We start from the raw sequence: 18,139 nt of genomic DNA on the forward strand, positions 1-18,139 counted from the left end.
ACACAGCATATAGTCTCCCACAAAGTATCTCAAAAAAAGATATGTGCTTATAGTACTGTAGCCAAGGTTGAACATTAGAGACAGTTAATGCTAGGGTAAAGTATAAAGTACAATATATTTCTTTCGAAAAACATGATCTCTAAAACACTCCATTTTTAATCAGTGCAATAGTGTGTTGTTGGTGTGTTTGCTACATAAAAGGTTGGTTCATGGTTCTAAACACTTGGCCAGAAAATGAATCTACATGAAATTAGGTGCCACCAAAGGGTGATGTCATATATTTGCATATGTATGTTTTCTGATATATTTCCGAAATGCATAAAAAATATTCATGGCACCGTCAAACTGAATTTTCATATTCATTTCATATTTTCAACAGTACAGATCCCTCCCATTCAAACAGATGATGTACAATGTATTTTATGTATTTCCTGTTTAAGGACATTGGAACTTTGAAACACAGTAAAGATTGTCTACTTTTGACACGGTTGTAGAACTTTGATTTTCAGTTAGTGGTTACAGATTACTTAAAGTTCTTTCTACTCATTACCCAAACATCCCTAGCATATATTAAGCTAAATTCAATAAGCACCGGTTATGTTTTAGGTTGAGTTAGTCCGGTCCAGACGCAAAGTGCATGGAATCAAAACAGCTGATAACGACTTAACAAAAAAAGGCATGCATGCCCCCTCTTATTAGCATAGTATTTATGTTAAACCTGTTTTTTCACTACATAACTGACCCTCCATGGGAAATGGTACGGACTAACATTGGTTTAACTTACAATACAAGAGTATAGAGTACTGAATAGATGAACTATCATTTGAGATTCATGATAATTGCATTTGAGATGAGCCACATGTGAGTAGCAAAGACGTCTTTCTTCAATCTCTTAAACCAAAGTTTAGGGCCTGCATTATTGATATAAAGTACAAAATGTAGTACCAGGTAAATATAAACCAAAGATAAAGTTTTAGACTCAAGCCTAATCTTTTGACGTTTTCAGTTCCATAAAAAAAGATGATGAATGCATGTTCCCAGGCTCAGTTGCTCTGGTTTCTTTTGCTAAAATTTCCACTTTCCTCAAAGTTTGATTTTCTCCAGGATTCCGACGTCAGCCTGACCGACATTCAACACTGTTAGGTAGCTATTATACTAATTGTCTTTAAAGATGCAGTCTTAATTACATTTGCAGCACTGTGCGAAAATACATGTCAAACTTAAGGATTCTGACAGTTACTGATGCATCTAATCAAGGGGGAAAAATGACATTGATGAATTCTATCAACAAATCAAGACATATCTTTAAGTTGATAGGAAAACAAGGCAGCAGAATAAGTGTAGTTAAGCAGCTCACCTAACAAGGTCATATCCTCGGCCAATCAGACTGTCCAGGTCGGTCCCGGAGGTGGCAGTCTTGTTGGCCTGCCTGCTGGTGTAATGGCCGGCCAGACAGTCCAGTATGGTGGACAAGGTCTGCATCAGGCTGGTGGCCACCGGGTCGCTGGGCAGCTGGACACGCAGTCCTCCACTAGTGGTCAGCGGGCTGGACACTTCGGGCAGCAGGGTCTGGAATCATGGTGCATTCGTATATCAATATTTCATAGATCCATCTAACTTTCTTGGGGTAGACTTAAGTATAGAACTCCTTACCAAGACATCTCCTGCGGAAAGTTGGCTGTGTGGAAGCCATGATCTCCAGGTAGAGTGAGTTATCACTTCAGCCACTCACCAACACTGTAGGAGACACTTCCCATCATTAGCTTTATGTGACCGTATAATCATGCCTCGTGAGTGGAGACTTGAAGAGGCAGAGATACATCCGGGACAGGATAGCCATGAGGAACACTCTCATCAGGTAACATCCCGTAGATAGTACGTCCTGGTTGGTTGGCTGGTCACACCTGGAGTGGTTTTCACTTCTTCGTCCATGTTGTATTACGGTGCATGAATGCACCACCTGCCCTGCCACGGTGCTTGTCCCATGTTGGGATCATGATAGGATGAGCACACATTAGGATCGTGCTGACTTGTACAGCACAGTGCTGCCACCCGGTCCATGCCCCTGCTCCTGAACAGCACACACAGCTTGTACCTGGGCTGCCCTGACCACAAACTGGCCTGGTGGCCAGAAGCCTCCCAAGATATACACATTATGGAAGTAGGTAGAAATGCACGGGGATAATGTTTAAGTTTGAGTAAAAGCCTTTCAACAGACATACCAATACCCTCTCTTCCTGTCCATTAGGCAACGTGCCCCTAAGTGATGCAAGGAGAAGAAACTTCAAACAGAAATAATGCATTTTAAGTGCACAGTATCAACATTCAAATACCAAGAGTACTACAGCATGCTTTTAGCTTAATGGGTAGCACAAGTTTTAGCTAAAAGCAAATGGGGAGGAATGTAGAGCTGACTGACATATTTCTCTTCATGGATGAAAGAGTGAAATCCCAGGACACTTAAGCTAACCTGAGAGCTTTAGGATGTTATACCACCTTCTTGTGGAAAAGGGCAATCACTCACTGGAAAGAAAAAGCGTGGGGTGTCAAGAAAACTGGGCTTGACAGGAAAGTATCAGTAGATACCAGAAGGGCTTTGCATCACAGCAGACAATGTGACTGAAATATGAAGAGGGAGCAAGATTCACTGTAGGTAAGTGTTAGAATTTTAACAGTATCAAATCGGTGGACTATTCTCTTGGTTTATCTTAACAATGTCGTTGTCAACTGCGAGCTGTTGCCATCAAGGATGCCCTGGTCAGATGTAAATATTTACACACACAAGAGAGGACCTGGGCTCTCTTAACCTCGAAATCGTAAACATTTGTTTGTGTCTAATTCAAGGTCAGGCGATGTTCAACTGAGTCAGGATAGGGGCACAAAGAGAGTGTTTGTCACAATGTTGAAAGTTAAGGTAGTGTAAGACAGGGATACTGACACATGTTGAAATTTAAGTTACCACTCAGAGATATAATAGAGAATCTATAATCATGAACCATTCTTCAATCTCAAATGAAGGTTCCTGGATTTTGCCATAGTGGGAATCTGAAACTAGCCGAGCAATTGTGTATAAATGTGATATAGAGAGAGTGGTAACTTGAGATAAAGTTCACATGTAAAGAGGTTGTTGAATCTAAAGCTCCTGGGTTCAAATCCCCAGCAGGTCTCAATGTTGTACCCTTGGAAAGGCACTTTACACCAATGTTCTCACTCGACTCAGGTGAAAATAAGTACTAATACACATGTAAGTCTTTGTGAAATGGAGAAACCATTTTTCAAAACCAGTTAGTCTTTAAACCCTGAACTGCATGGCCACTTACACTTATTTGCAGTGGCGGAAATCTCTTTTTATTCCACAAACAAACAAATCACTACTTTCTACATATATGATTTGACCCTAAAAGAATAACTTTGACAACTTCTAAAGATACAGGTATACAGCATTTCATTGACACTGTGTAAGCTCATTGACTTATTCAAGTCAGTCAATGTTCAGTGCAGTTAAGTCAATGAGTTATCACATCAACTTTCCCCTTTGCTGTCTCCATGGGGGGAGGAAACACGTTCAATGACTTTCCCTCCTGCCACACTTGTGTTTACAGTAACTTGACCACTACTAATTACTGCACAATGTCTGGCGGTCATGCAACATAACTCTGGCATGGCCTTTGACCCACATCACCAGCACCAAAGGGACGAAAGGGGAAACATGTTTGGCGGGAAGGAATTACTTGACACAACTTTAATTCATCACGTCCTGACAGAGCCTGGGCTAATTATGTCATCTGAGACCTCACCTTTGTACAGAACAATGACATGCCATTTGCGACCTTTTGCTCCTGCTTGGAGCCTCATAGAAATCTTTTCAGGTATGAAATTGTGATTTTTGTTTGCATTGAGGTTCAGATCCCCGTGGGTGGAAGGAACAAGTGCTTATCCAAACATACGTAGCAGCCTGCATTCACAGCCAATAGCGGGATGTTTCTCATGCGTGTTAGGCCTTGTTGCTTTGTTTGAGAGATGGCGAGGTAGACTTGTGTATTGTGTACACTCAGACGGTTCTTGCTGCATTGTTGCCCACAGTTTGTCAACATGATAGTGACCCAAAAAGTTTTACTGGCATGCGGTATCGGATAAACATTATCAGGACAAACACACAAAATAGATAAGTGTGATTTTTATTGACATACATTTGTATAATGCAAACAAAACTGAGAGTATCAAAAGGAAGCAATTATGAATTAATGTAGGAAAACCCAGAAACATGACATGGTACAATGCATCCAAATTCAAAGACTGAAAGATAAATGTTACTTTTTGTTTCCTTACAAAATAAATCAGCAATCATATGCCTGTAATGATGAGTTCCTCTGAAGTAAGAGATGTTTGCCTACAGATACAAGCTAAGAGATGACACCTACCATGAGTTGATGTGATAGGGCATCAACCACTGATGCAATCTTGTTACTCAGAAGCACGTACACGCAGTTTTCCTCCAGCCCGCCGCACGCCAGTCCGTAAACAGACGCCACCAGATTTAAGGACCTGCAGTAAAAATACTCTTTGGTGATGGCTTCCTTGTACATATAGATAAACCAACATAAAAAAATAACAATAACCTTTTTGCCATTGTTATCTGGTAGACTAGAGTGCAGTAAACTGACAAAAAAGTCATGAAATATCATGATAACAATCATCAAAAAGGGTTTTACTTCTGAAAAATGAACAATAGAACATATGATTCTGTCAGGTAATACTGTAAGTCTACTTAGATCCGCGGGGCCTAAAATCCGCGGTTTCGGGCAAATGGAAAATCCGCGGTGGTTCTAAATTCGCGCTGGGTGATGAGTAGAAAAAACAGCAACTGAATACTGCTATCAGAAAATGCTTGTTCAATTTTTAAAAATAAAAAATGTTACGAAGGTCGCTACAAAACTGCTTCAAAATCGTCACAAAATGCGGTCTACGCCGAAACTGTGACGGGGACTTCCCGCCTTGTGATCACGTGAAATCTTGCAGTCAACCAATCAGAGCACAGTTTTTCTGACTCGAACCAATCAGCACTTAGAACAGCGGTAAACATGAGTATACAAAGATGGCGGCCCAGCCCGGCCCTGCCGCTAGCGCGCCGTATTTTGAAGTAAAATCACGGCGTAAAATACGAGTCATCTACGCTACGTAAGCAGAATTTTCACGGGAAAAAATTAAAGGAATAGATTCTCCACCGAATACGACCACAAATGGCGGCAAATGGTGGCAAATCACAGCGTAGGGACTCAAATGCTCGGGTGAAAATCTTGTTTTTCTTTACGTATTTTTGATCGCTTTCTTGAAAAACAGGTTTCTAATGAGATCAACGTATGTCAGAGGCACAGATATCGATTGTTTGCAAGCATAACAATAGCAAGAAACAAAAGAGTGTGATTGTACAACGGTAGACGGCGTCCCCAAGCCCGTAACAACAATGCAAAGCCCAAATTGTGGCGTGTATCTCGATAATTATTTTCTGATTTCTCGGTAAATTACTACTCTATATGTGTAGCGGTTGGGAGTAGCGACGCCGCTCGGCCAAACTTCTGCGAATCATATGTAATATCACTTGTTTACACGTATATACTGTGTAAAAGTTTGTCATGTTTTACACAATCGCGTGCATTGTTTATGTGTCGCTTTTCCCTGAAGTCGAGCTCACTCGTAAATGTGGGGAGGGGGGCAAAAGTACGATAAACATATCCGCGGGGAAATTGATTCGCGGCGCAGAGGTTGCCGCGGATTCCGCGGATCTAATTATACCGCGGATCTAAGTAGACTTACAGTAGTCAGTCAAGGGTTTTACAGTTGGTAAAAAAACCCTGCTATGTCTGCAGCAATGGAAAGATATCACAGATCTGAAACCAAATCATGTACAGTTAAATACTCCACCCCTAAGGCCTTGCCAAAAACCATTGATAGGTGATACCAACAGGACCTATATAGTCTGATACATGTGACTGCCATCAGAGGCGAATATCTTACTTTGAAATAGCACGTGAGGATGTGCTAAAAACCATGCATCCTCAAAATCTGTTAAATCGTACCTAATTCCTCTCTCCTACCCTATGTAAATGATGCAACTTAAAAATGTACAATGTTGTATTATGTACATTAAAACATTTAATTCTGACAGCCATTAGTTGGTCAAGGGTTTTACAGTTAGGGAAAAACTGCCATGTCTTTCGTACGTACTGCAGTGCTAGTAAGATATGATGGATACAAAACCAAATCATGACACTACAGTTCAGTGCTCCACCCCTAAGGCCTTGCCAAAAACCACTGATAGGTGATACCAACAGGACCTATATAGTCTGATACATGTTACTGTCATCAGAGGTGAATATGTTACTTGAACATAGAATACGAGGATGTACTACAGGGCATGCACACTCAAAATCTGTTACCTAATTCATTTCTCCAACCCTAAGGAAATGATGCAACTTTATCTTTTTAAGCAGCGATATAGAGAGACAGAAATCCACAAATTTTCCAGTAACGTTATATAATCTGTGAAAATAGAGCCTGAACTCTCTTAATCTAGTGGCAACAGAAGACAGGAAAAAAAAAACAATGGGCAAGGCCTGAGACGCCAGCGGGATTACCAGGTGAAACTCTAGACAAAACTAAGGCTGAGGACAAAGACTGGGAGGATGGTGTGTTTGGGCTAGACCAGGGATGGATAACTGGGGTGGGAACAGATTATGTTTGTTTAACCAGGCTGGTTGATTGACAAAGTCACATCAAGGGATGGTGGAGATACATTGTACAGTACACACCGTGTATTCCCTATCACCCGAGGTACCAGCCCGACCCGTGGAAAACTCACATTTCAATGCGAAATACACCAGAAGTTTAGAAAAATTGGTGTCCTCGAAGAATAAATTGTAACGTTGGGTAACATAAATTCGCGGGGTACTTTAATTCGGGATTTTTCGAAAACGGGGTATTTAGGGATATGTGCTAGATGCAACATCAGTAATACCGCTAGAGATGCAAACTTGACAGACTAACGTATTCAGAACACTGTCTGAAAACTTCGATAAGCATGTATTAGAAGGCGACGAGGACAAAAACTCTCCGTCCCTTATTGGAACAGTCTGGGGGCTTCGTGGGAGACTCACACTCCACGGTTGTTCGCTGGTTTATAAGACAAATGTCACATCTCCTGCCTGCTAAACACAATTATTTACAAGACAACTTATTTTCTTAAAATTGCTGACCTGCAATTGGACTCTAAGTGTGATCAATCATCAAAACCCCTCTTTGTTGCTACAACCTACGGCACGTGTATTTTCCCGCCGCCATATCATTACCCAGAATCCTGTTGTCAAGCAGACGACAAAGGTTTGTGAGGAACACTTTTTTGTCTAAATGTTGCGTGTGATTGTGGACTGAGGACGATATTTTCCTCAAAGTTTGCTCCTAACACAACAAGGAATACATGGACATAGTAGTATTATCAATGCTACGGCATCCGGCTAACTTTTCATGAATAATGTACACATTGCCATGACGGTGGATGTCGACTTTGACGTTCTATAGCTACTGACTCAACACACGGGTTGTTCCCGTAGGCCTGATGTGTGCGGTACGGCCGTTTTTTCGTGTATTTTTTTTACTTGGACACGTCTATATCCATAGCACTCTCCTCAAGCCAAGGATGGAACGAATAGCTGCTGTATAAAATGTGATTAGCGGTAAGATATTCAAGACGAATCTTCTCTCCCGAATTAATGTGCCCCCCTGTCCGACAGCACCGTAATTGTGCGTGCGGCGGACGGTAGTTTCAAGTTGAAATATTATGGTGTCAGCACGACTAGAGACAAAATCTACCATATATATGATTAGTGCAAAGATAGTACATGATACTGACAGAATAATAGAAAAAAAGGATGGTTTATTGTTCTGCTAGATTGATTTCAGTCAACCATTATCGGAAAAATCCCGAATTTAGGTTACCCAACGTTAACAAGATCAGTTACAACGTCCGAATCCGGTATTCAAATTTTCCACACCGCGTTCAATCATTCCATGGAAGCCTGTGCAATACAACTTCGAAGCCCGTGCAATACCGTAAACTACGGACCTGTCATGTGAAAATGTGACTGCAGCTCTACTGAGTGACATAATCTACCTGTGTCACCAAACTTGCTCTACATATTAATCTGGATGTTGTGTTGCGCTCAAACTTTAATTCAACATGATTGCCATTCAAAGTATACACTTACTTGCTAGGGATGACAGGTGGCTTGCCATCTCCGTTCGTCTCTGTTAGGAACAGCAGTCGCGACAGGGATGTCATTCCTCCGCAGCTGCGGAACACCTGCTTGTCTGAGGCAATCTGGAATCACACAGAAAATGCCACAGCGTTTGTTTACTTGTTTGTTTATTTGGATTTTCCAATTGAAATAGATGGGATGGCAAAACTGGACCAGGTATTATAAATACAAGTTACCATTTTAGACAAAAATATGTAAAAATATTGCAATGTCAAGACTACACTATGTGAAACATTCACATTACAACATCAGATACATCAGAAAGTATAATTACAATTTCAAAACAACACCTGATAGTTTATATGTATAGAACACTTACAATACAATAAACAATGTTAAAACATCGTAGTACAAAAAGATAATAGTATAATTATACAGATCTAAAAAGGTCACAGTTCAAAACATGTGGTGTATCAGCATGACAGTTTGCAATATTGTCAAAATTTAAGCGCACGGTCAGTAAATCTTTAAAAAAATTTTCATGAAAGTTACATGTAACACCTATTTTGGGCCTTCAAAATTGGTGCATGCCTCTTCCTTGTTTAATAATTATGGAATATCATGGCTATTGTTTATCAAGTTAATGGCTTGTATTTTATACTGCAGGTTGGTCAAACATGTACTCGATGTACATTTGTACCTAATGTCTATACATGTAGGATGCTCATAGAATTTCTTGCCTACTTGTACTTTTCTTGATGATGGATTAACATATAAAACATTACATCTGAAGAGGGCAACAGTTGGTGGTGAACACAGCATGTCTGCTGCATACAACAGTCCCAGTACACCTGGCCTGTTTGTTACATGACTGTGACTAGATCTAACACATGTACTAACAAGTTTCCTGGGACTTGTTAGAGTTGGTCAAGTTTTGACCCTTACAGGAAGGTCAGAGTGTATGATAATCCACTGTACCTCACCAGGACCAATTACAAACTAATTTAAAGTCTGTGTGTAATTACGGTAAGTTCTAAAACCTTTGTTAGTAAAAATCTAGCAAAAGGACAAGCGGAAAACAGAGGGCTGGGAGGAAAACTTGAATCTGCCTAACATGATTATTGCCCTGAGTAAGGCAGCAGAATTTTGAAGGGCTACCAAGAATTTACTGATTGTGTTTGAACTCTGAGTACCTACATTCTTCTAGGACATGGGTTCTAGGACATGGAGTTGAGTCTGCGTAGGACTAGGAGAATGAATTCTCACTGAATCTGACTCGCTTTACTCTCTGATACCGTGCGTACCGAGGCACAGACTTTCCCCTCAGACTCTACTCTTTCATGTTGATCTTCCAGTCCAGTATCATTTCACTAATCCCATGGCCAACAAATTACTTTGTTCTGGCCTGAATAAACAGTTTGACAGGGCTGTTTACTTTAGGCAGTGGGAGGGGGCGACATGATCAGATAAGTCCCATAAATGTAGTTAGTATGTCCCAAGCTTGTTAGCGAACATCTGACAAAAGTCATTGTAGCACATTTACCATACAAAATAACTGTGGCACTCGAAGCAAAAAGGTTACAAACCATATAAAGAAAAAACAGGAATGTGATCAGATCATTTGAAGGTTTGTCATTTCTTCCTCAGAGTCTTAATCATTAAAACGTGAATCATTAAGATTGTTATTCTTCACAACGATGCTAAAAGAAGTTCAAGAATGGAAACATCAGACAGTTAAATTTTGTTACATGTACATACAATGTACATGTTGGGTATTGGGTATTTCTCAATCAAGTCCCATTCTGAGGACAGTAGCAAAGAGACATTTAGAGATGTCAGAAGTGTCATGATTTATGAGTTGATTCACCTGAAAATGGTATGAATATATGAATATTGGGACAGTTTTATCGGGCCATACAGGAAATCCCTGATCATAACCTATGTGACGATCTTGTTCAATCCAGTCCGTACGACTTTCTTTTTTTAACAGAAATTTGCTCCCTTTTAACTAAGTAAAGGCTAAATTATTATCATTCTCATTTAACAGAAAGCCACAATCTTTCTGAGTTACTGGGAAAATCTGTATGCTTTCCTGTGCCCACAAGGTGTCCCAATGCTGCAGTAGTACATTTGCTAGGTTTTCCTGGGGGGGATTTGTGTGCATCTTCTCAATGGTTATCTCTCCCGCTTTTATGGCATTTCAATGTCGGAGAAAAGCTTGCAAATGACAGGGGATAGCGTAGCTACATGTCTGAGTTGTTAAAGAATTGTGGCGAGTAAAGGCAAAGGAAGATTGCTTTTCCTGAGGTGTGGCAACCCAAAAGTAAGGAAATTATGTAGTTCAGTGGGATTTCTCCTAATCTATTTGGGAAAAATACATGTATAAGCCTTTTATCTCTTTCTACTACATTAACAACATCTACAACATTTCCATCTGGATACTTCAAACAAGTATTTGCATGGCCATACATTGTATATATATAATATATTTATATATATTTAGCATGGTGCCTTCCATTTACAGAATAACCTTGATATATAATTGCATGTAAATGATTTGTGAAATATTGGCAAAATTTTAAACATTTTTCCTGCTACAACCTACACCTACATGATAGTAGTTTTTCTGTCATTTGCCCGACTTAGGTAGTTTGGTATACCTGGACACCCTCACAGACAGTCTTCACATATCAGTACTGAGTATTGAAATTTCACAAGCACTGCATGGGACTACATGCACAATGTAATCTGTGTTTACGATAGAATAACCAGTTAGCACAAATTCTGGTTGTTCAGGCTAACAACTGAGTTGATAATGATGAACTTGAAAGATGCTGCCAACATGCTGAGTTATGCACATTTTACCCTGCGCTCAGGCTGTACTATTACTACTGAAATGTTCGTCATCTTTATCACAAATACTCCCAAATAACCCAATCAGGGGCAAAGCAGGGGGAGGGAAGGCCCCAGGTTTGGGAGGGCAGGCCTCCAGCCTGGCTCAGAAAGACTCAATTGTGGGAGCAGTAACTACTGAGCCATGTACATGTAGGTTGTACCATTTGAGGATGGTGTGTGGGGAAATGTATCTGTAGGTGTCTGTTTGTGCATTAATGCTAGTAACATATTCAAAATGTTAACGTAATGCCATTTCTGTATCTTTGAAATTCAAAAAGTTCACTAGATACAATACTAACAATTATCAATATAAATTTCACTGGACCTGTGATGTAACTGTATACTGTATATTTTAAGACCAGTTTTTGCATGGCGGTAGTCTGTGGTGCTAGGCATGTATTACTAGGTTTTCTCTACCCCTAACTTGTCCACAACCCAACAATACAGTTACTGTGCCAAGTGCAGTCCTGCCACATGCCTCTGATGACATTAAACAGCCACCCTGATCTGTAGAACCTCACTGTCCTACAAATTCCCATCCTGCCAGGTCTGGACAAGCCTGTCTTTCAAGTGACTTCATTTTATAATGATAATTATTCATTGTACAGAAAAGTACAAATACAATGTATGTTAACTATGACACACTATACAAGTATGAAATGGCAAACTATTGCAACAGTAAATGTATAATGGAAATACACTTACAATGTATCAAAACAGATGCTATAAATAAATGTTTTTCTATCTAAAAGTAATTATTTGAGGGAGATGTGGTAAGTGGTATGGTTTTCACTACATGTGTTGCCACAAACCACGTAGAGTCAGATGCACATAGTCTACAAGCACAACCAATAGTTAGGGAGTCTCGATACTAAAAAAAGTCAAAATTTCTAAAGCTACAAAAGGTATATATTGTACATGCAAAAATAGATGCCAGCATTTTTCTTGAAAAAAATTGCAATACGAGTGAACGGAGCGACCAAGCAGGGGATGGTGGGGAGGGGAGGTTCCCCCTTCCATATGTAGAGTTTTAGAGTTAAAATGGCGGGCAAAACTACTGTCAGGCAAGTCACAGTTGAATACTGAGGCCACTTGTGGCTTAGAAGCATCCATTGTCAATCTGAATTTTATGCTTGTTAGAGAATCTGCTCCCTTGGGTAAGGGGGCACTGGCTATTTAGAACAAGAGGCCTCTTCCCCTCTTTAGAAAAAAACCCTGTAGGTAAAGAAAGATGAAGAAAAGTGCTGGGAGGAAGGTATTAAGTACAGATTTTCCCTCAGACTCAATTTTGATATTTAAAAAAAAAAATCCAAGAAACAGAAAACTGAATTTGTGTGGCCTTACCAGCTCTTGCTTTGACCTTGACTGGCCTGCACATGCACCAAACACATGACCAGGGAAGTTGTATCAACAATACAGCTTTACTACCCAGGCTTCCTGTCATTAACATGTTTCAGATACGGGGTGAAGTTCAGATAAGATATGGCCATGCTCAGGGGAGTCCTTTATGTTAAATGAACCAAAGTTCATCTCTTTTCATCACTACATCTGAACTTTTGTCCTAGACTGATGTTCATGGGGGAGGGGGGCATGTCAGTAAGGTTATTTTAGGACAAAGAATTACAACATACTGTAAAAGGAGAAATGTCCGCGGGAATTTGATTTCGAGGTAACAAGACAATAGATTGTTCGTGCCATGCAGGGTTTTCCTGTAAAAGAGGAAATGCTTGCAGTGGTTTTCAGTTTGCGGTGAAGAGGTCACAGTGAAAATAGTTCCCCTTTAACAGTATTTACCACTTCCACCAGCAAGCTTGCCAGGAAAAAGTTTTCCGGAAGAATCTGGTTGATTTAATCATGGAAAGTGTGAGCAAATATGTCAATCATTAGTTCCTCCAAACGGATACATACCCCTTTTTCCATGACCCTGCTGGCCTCCCCCAGTGTCCTGTCCAAGGCTTGGACCTTGTTCTGTTGCCATGGTCCTGTCCCCTGGTTCTGGAGCTGCTTGTTAAGGTCCTTCACAACCTTCTGTACCCTGCACAAAACATAAATTATGCATTATCATGATGGAAGTTCATCTGTGTTGGTAGTAATCATAATACAACTTTCTTCCAACACCAACTAAAGGTATTCACAGATCAAATTGATCCTGAAAAAGGCGACAGTGGTTGTTGAAAAGTTGATCTATGAATACCTTTAACTTAGTATTGGAAGAAAGTTTAGCATTATATTATAAATTATATTATATAATTTACATGTGTGAGTGTGACAGTAAAAAGAAATTTCATGTTATCATGTTACAACAGAAGTAAAGTTTTCTAGTGATTTTGTTTGTTTGTTTGTTTGGCATAACTCTTAAAGCACCTTTAGGCATACATTGGAACACACCAGTTTTGTAAAAACTGCATAAAACTGGACTGTAAGATTTGATCCACTCACATGGGGAAGGACCCCTACTCTTTACGATAAGTGCAGTGGCATTTTGCGGCTTTACGTCCCATCTGAGAGGGCATCCTTAACCAAAGGTAGGTACTCATTTTCACCTGAGTCCAAGGAAACAGTTGTGCGCTTTCCCGAGGGCACAACATTTGGGCCTGCTAGGGACTGTACGTTATTTAGCGGGGGGGGAGGGCCGGTCGTCAGAGGGTCGGGTTAAAAAAATTTTCCTAGGCCCTCCCCCCAGGTCAAATTTTTTTTCCTAGGCCCTCCCCCCAAGCCAAAAAATTTCTCCTAGGCCCTCCCCCCTCCTATCAACTCTTGAAAAAAATATTCAGACGGCGAGAAAACCACCGCGCCGTTGTATTTTACAATGGGTCTCACCAGCGATCTCCCTCTCGTTTGCCATGCTACTTATGCACCCGTACGCAAAAAATATGAATGGCTGGGAGCCCATCTTCCATGTTTAAAAATATGCTTAGAGACTAATGCATCCTTTGTTCATAAATGGTACCACTGTATCCTGTATATTTAGATGAAATCTCAAAAGTAATTGTACCCGATTTGTCACTTGCGCCGCTCTAGCGGCGCGCGCCCGCCGCATTTAATAGCGCTTTGCAAACTTGTGGGACCTGAGGGCGTCCGGAGACTATTTAAGTATCTTACACATTTGAATTTACGTTCATAACTTCAGAAATATTCTATCATGATCATCAAGAATGCTAACCGTCAGGACAACATTTTAACATTACGTAAACAACATCGAGTCCTAGGTTCGTCATCTGTTGCTACTAGAATTTGTCAAATGACACAGAACGTTACCCGGGAAAGTTGATTCCCAGCGACAGGACGCCAATTAATATTCCCCAATATAAAGATGTTGATTCAGGTTTTTAAAAAATCCTACCTTGGGAAACTTACAAAAGTTCGGTGTCCCACGTGGATCGCTGTGAGTGCCGATTGACGACGCTATTAAAAGAGGGGTTCCGGGGATGCTTCCCCGGGAAATTTTAGAAATTCAAACCCTCTGAAACGCTATCTAACGCAATTTCAGAGGCAAATTGTTCTTGAGCAAAGTGGGCCCGCCGGCAGCACATGAAAACCTAACACTTCATTTTTGATCGCGCTTTCACCCAATAGCATCGTCAAAACCACACTTTCCCTTGTATGCATGTTTACAAATGTACGTTTTGAAGAACTGACCCGAGAAACACAGCACTCAAACCTTACTACAGTCCTGCGAAGCTTTAAGAGTTAAGTAGCCGTTGAATATAGTCCGTTCTTTGTTTGTGTACTTCTACATTTGCCATCTTCAACTACAGAAGTCACTGGAATTGGATAAGACTGAAGAAACAGCATGGAAAAGTCCGCCAACAGTCCCTGAACCGCCGCACGCCCTATGTGACAATGTATACGGTTTCGTGATCTTAGCTCCGCCCCACTGCAAAATTCCCGCGAAACATGGACCATTGCCTTTCTATCGGCCACGCCCACAGCAAAACTTCTAAAGAGATCAAAGGCACACCGCTGTCCACCACTCCGCCACCATGGTAACCGTGCCAAACTCCGTCCCAAAAGCCCAGGATGTAAATTTGCTACATTTGTGCTTTTGCTTGCAGTGAACCATGTGCAAGGGGGCACTCGAGAACTTATCAAGCGCAAGTTTATCCGACGTGTATCTAACTAAATTGACAGAACTTAGTACCGTTTTGGAGCTAGCCCTCTTCATTACATACAGGACGAGAGGTGCTTGCTCTGTGGTATCAGATTCGAACCGTGGCCGTGACGTAAAAGGGGGAGGGCGTTCGAAGCCGCGGTAATTTCGTTATTTCGAGCCAAGTTTATAATCGCACGTAAACTGTTAAACCTGTTTTTTTTTCTTGTGTGTTATGTATAGCTTTATGCCTCATGTGTAATAGGGTACCTACTGGCTGACCTTCAAGGTGAATATTAAAGGTGAATACAAAACAAGTAAGTTTCTGTGACGATCGTTGAATATGTTTTATCTTAGAGATGCCACTACGTAATGGCATTGCGTCAAACGAAGCCACAATTTTTGTTTTGTAATTCAATGTCATTTTCTTCCTTTTTTAGGACTTATCATAGAATATCTTGTCAGTTACATTTCATTAATTTAGGCCGGCCATTACCTGTTTTGTTTTATGTTCTCGGCCGTCATATTTTTTCAAGATGGCACCCACGTTCAAACAACGCGTGGTACCGGTTTCCTTATTCCTTTATATATTAATAATTTCCTTGAATTCTTTGGAACATTTTTATGGGTGCTGTATGGTCACAGTGTATGATTTGATATTTCCAAAAGTACATTGCTGGACATAGGTCAATCAACCTGATGGAAATATTCTGGGAACTCTAGTGTTGTACAGTTCATAAAGGTCGCGCTGAGCGACTCCTCCCCTCAGCGCAGAACGCCGCTCGGCACGTGATTTTTAGAGTCGTAAGCCACGTTTATACTACATATTGATATGTATCAAAATGATATTTTAGTATCATATCTACCCACCATAAATATCAAGATATCTGACGTTGCATTTCTTATTCTAACCTTACCACTGTGACAATGTATCTGTAACGTTACATGCGCCGCGAAGCGGCGCGCGCTCGGCTACAAGCGCAAAACATCGGGTTTTCTGAGTGGCTCGGAGCCCATTTTAGACATTTAGATATGTGTTTGAAGATTCTGATAGGGATCAAATTTTTTTCCCAGGCCCTCCCCCCTTGCCAATTTTTTTTTCCTAGGCCCTCCCCCCAGGTCAAAATTTTTCTCCTAGGCCCTCCCCCCCAGACGACCGGCCCTCCCCCCCCGATAAATACCGTTCAGTCCCCTAGGGATTCGAACCAAGAACCTTTAGATTCTAACTCAATAACCCCAACCATAATACCACCTTGGTGATGTAATTTTCGTGATCAGAGAATGGGTTGCTGACAACAAGAAACTACAGTCTGAAACATTTATAGCTACAGAGCAAATTCATGTCACATCATCGCTGTGTCTGCTGCCAAGTGTTGGGGTCCATATGATTTTGCATTTTAGAGAAACATAGCTCAAACATTTAGAGTTCTTCTGATGCCCCAAGATTACCACTATTATTAAGTGTCCAAAGCTCAGGGAATAGAGTACTGTATAATGAAATAGAATAGGATAACACAAGAATATTTCAAATCTTGCCTATACATCAGGGTTCTCCCCAGACAACGGAACAACGGCGTCCCGCCGGTATACTCCTAGCTCGGCGCCGGTATACTCATTTTCAAATCTAGGGTGTTTCTTTCCTATTTTCCTGGATAATTTAGTAAAAATTCACGAAAATACGCAGAATTCTGGGCCGAGTGGCGTCACTTTTTCCGTGGGCATTGTCTGTAAAAACTTGTGAATGGATCGGATACTCGAAAAACAATGGACCATTTTCGCTACAACGCCGGTGACAAAAGAATCTCATTATTGGTTCAGCATCCGACTCCCCTAAATCCTATTTTCATGCAAACAACGCTAATTGTCTGTATTTGCTTCATGAATCACAGCCAACGGATCAGAAAGAAGTTTATTTGGAGCTACACGTTTGTGAAAAAAATTATCAGCTTACCGCCATGTGCGTCATGGTCTCTGCAACATTCCTCAAAAATCGGTAAGCAGCAGAAAAATGCCTGGTTCATTGTAGCACAACTACATTTGAAAACATCGTGTGGGGTTTGTTTCACATTCAGTGAGTATTATTTAGTCCCAAAACCGATTAAAAAAAGGCAGAACTTTGTTTGTTGATAGCACTCTACTCTCAGAGCACATGGCTGACGAAAATTGTATTCTGCATTTTATTTTAACTAAATCGGCGATCCAGTCGAAAAATGGCGGCTTCATTTTAGCAATATCAACCATAAAAATACAGTACATGGTGTTATTTCGCTTTTGGTGTTGGTTATTAAGTCCCAAACCCGGCAAATAGCTGCTATTCTTCAGGATCGCTGCTACAATGCACGAGGCTGTCCTCCGGGCCGCCATTTTGTTTTTCTGTTTACCATAAGCCTAGACAGAAAATAGCCTCACATTTCACTGCAGATTACGGGCTTCAAAATTTGATGTTATGAGCATGAAAAAAAAGTATCAATCTTTTAGAAAACTACCTTATAGAAGGATTTAATATTTATTTGAAAGTTCAAAGGATCATGTTTATTTTCTTTTATTCAGATGTGGTTTTTGAGGTCAATATTTTCGTTGAATCTACGGCTTGGAATGTCAATTATATGCTGTAGTGGAACGTTCCATTTTCTCAGACTGAAAGGGGCCAATTCAAGCACTTGGACCTAGAGAGGTTTTGCAGGAAACTTTTTAGTGTATGTTGGGATTTTGATGTGTGAAATGCTTAAAAAAATTCATAACATTCTATATTAGAAAATGCACAGGTTTCTGTTGTCTTCTTTTCTATAGTTTTTGATGTGTTATTCTATCAAGTTGAAAAAAAAATGTTATTTATTAATACATGTAATGAGAAGGTTTTGCCCAATGTAACTGAATGTTTTCCATTGTGATTTGCCTCAAG

The 18,139-nt window shown here is 40.5% G+C and overlaps 1 protein-coding gene across 4 annotated transcripts in view; it reads right to left on the minus strand.

Moving 5' to 3' along the window:
• LOC136428424 (S phase cyclin A-associated protein in the endoplasmic reticulum-like) overlaps positions 1 to 18,139 on the minus strand; it is an 85,084-nt gene that overhangs the window by 35,842 nt on the left and 31,103 nt on the right. For all 4 annotated transcript variants that reach the window (XM_066417907.1, XM_066417909.1, XM_066417908.1 and 1 more), the window contains 4 exons: positions 13,056 to 13,182; positions 8,262 to 8,374; positions 4,422 to 4,545; positions 1,358 to 1,569 (listed from right to left, as the gene is read on the minus strand). In XM_066417907.1, coding sequence (XP_066274004.1) covers positions 1,358 to 1,569; positions 4,422 to 4,545; positions 8,262 to 8,374; positions 13,056 to 13,182 — 576 coding nt within the window. The remainder of the gene's footprint in view (positions 1 to 1,357; positions 1,570 to 4,421; positions 4,546 to 8,261; positions 8,375 to 13,055; positions 13,183 to 18,139) is intronic.

This window comes from Branchiostoma lanceolatum, chromosome 2 (assembly GCF_035083965.1).
Source record: "Branchiostoma lanceolatum isolate klBraLanc5 chromosome 2, klBraLanc5.hap2, whole genome shotgun sequence".
Lineage (NCBI taxonomy): Eukaryota > Metazoa > Chordata > Leptocardii > Amphioxiformes > Branchiostomatidae > Branchiostoma > Branchiostoma lanceolatum.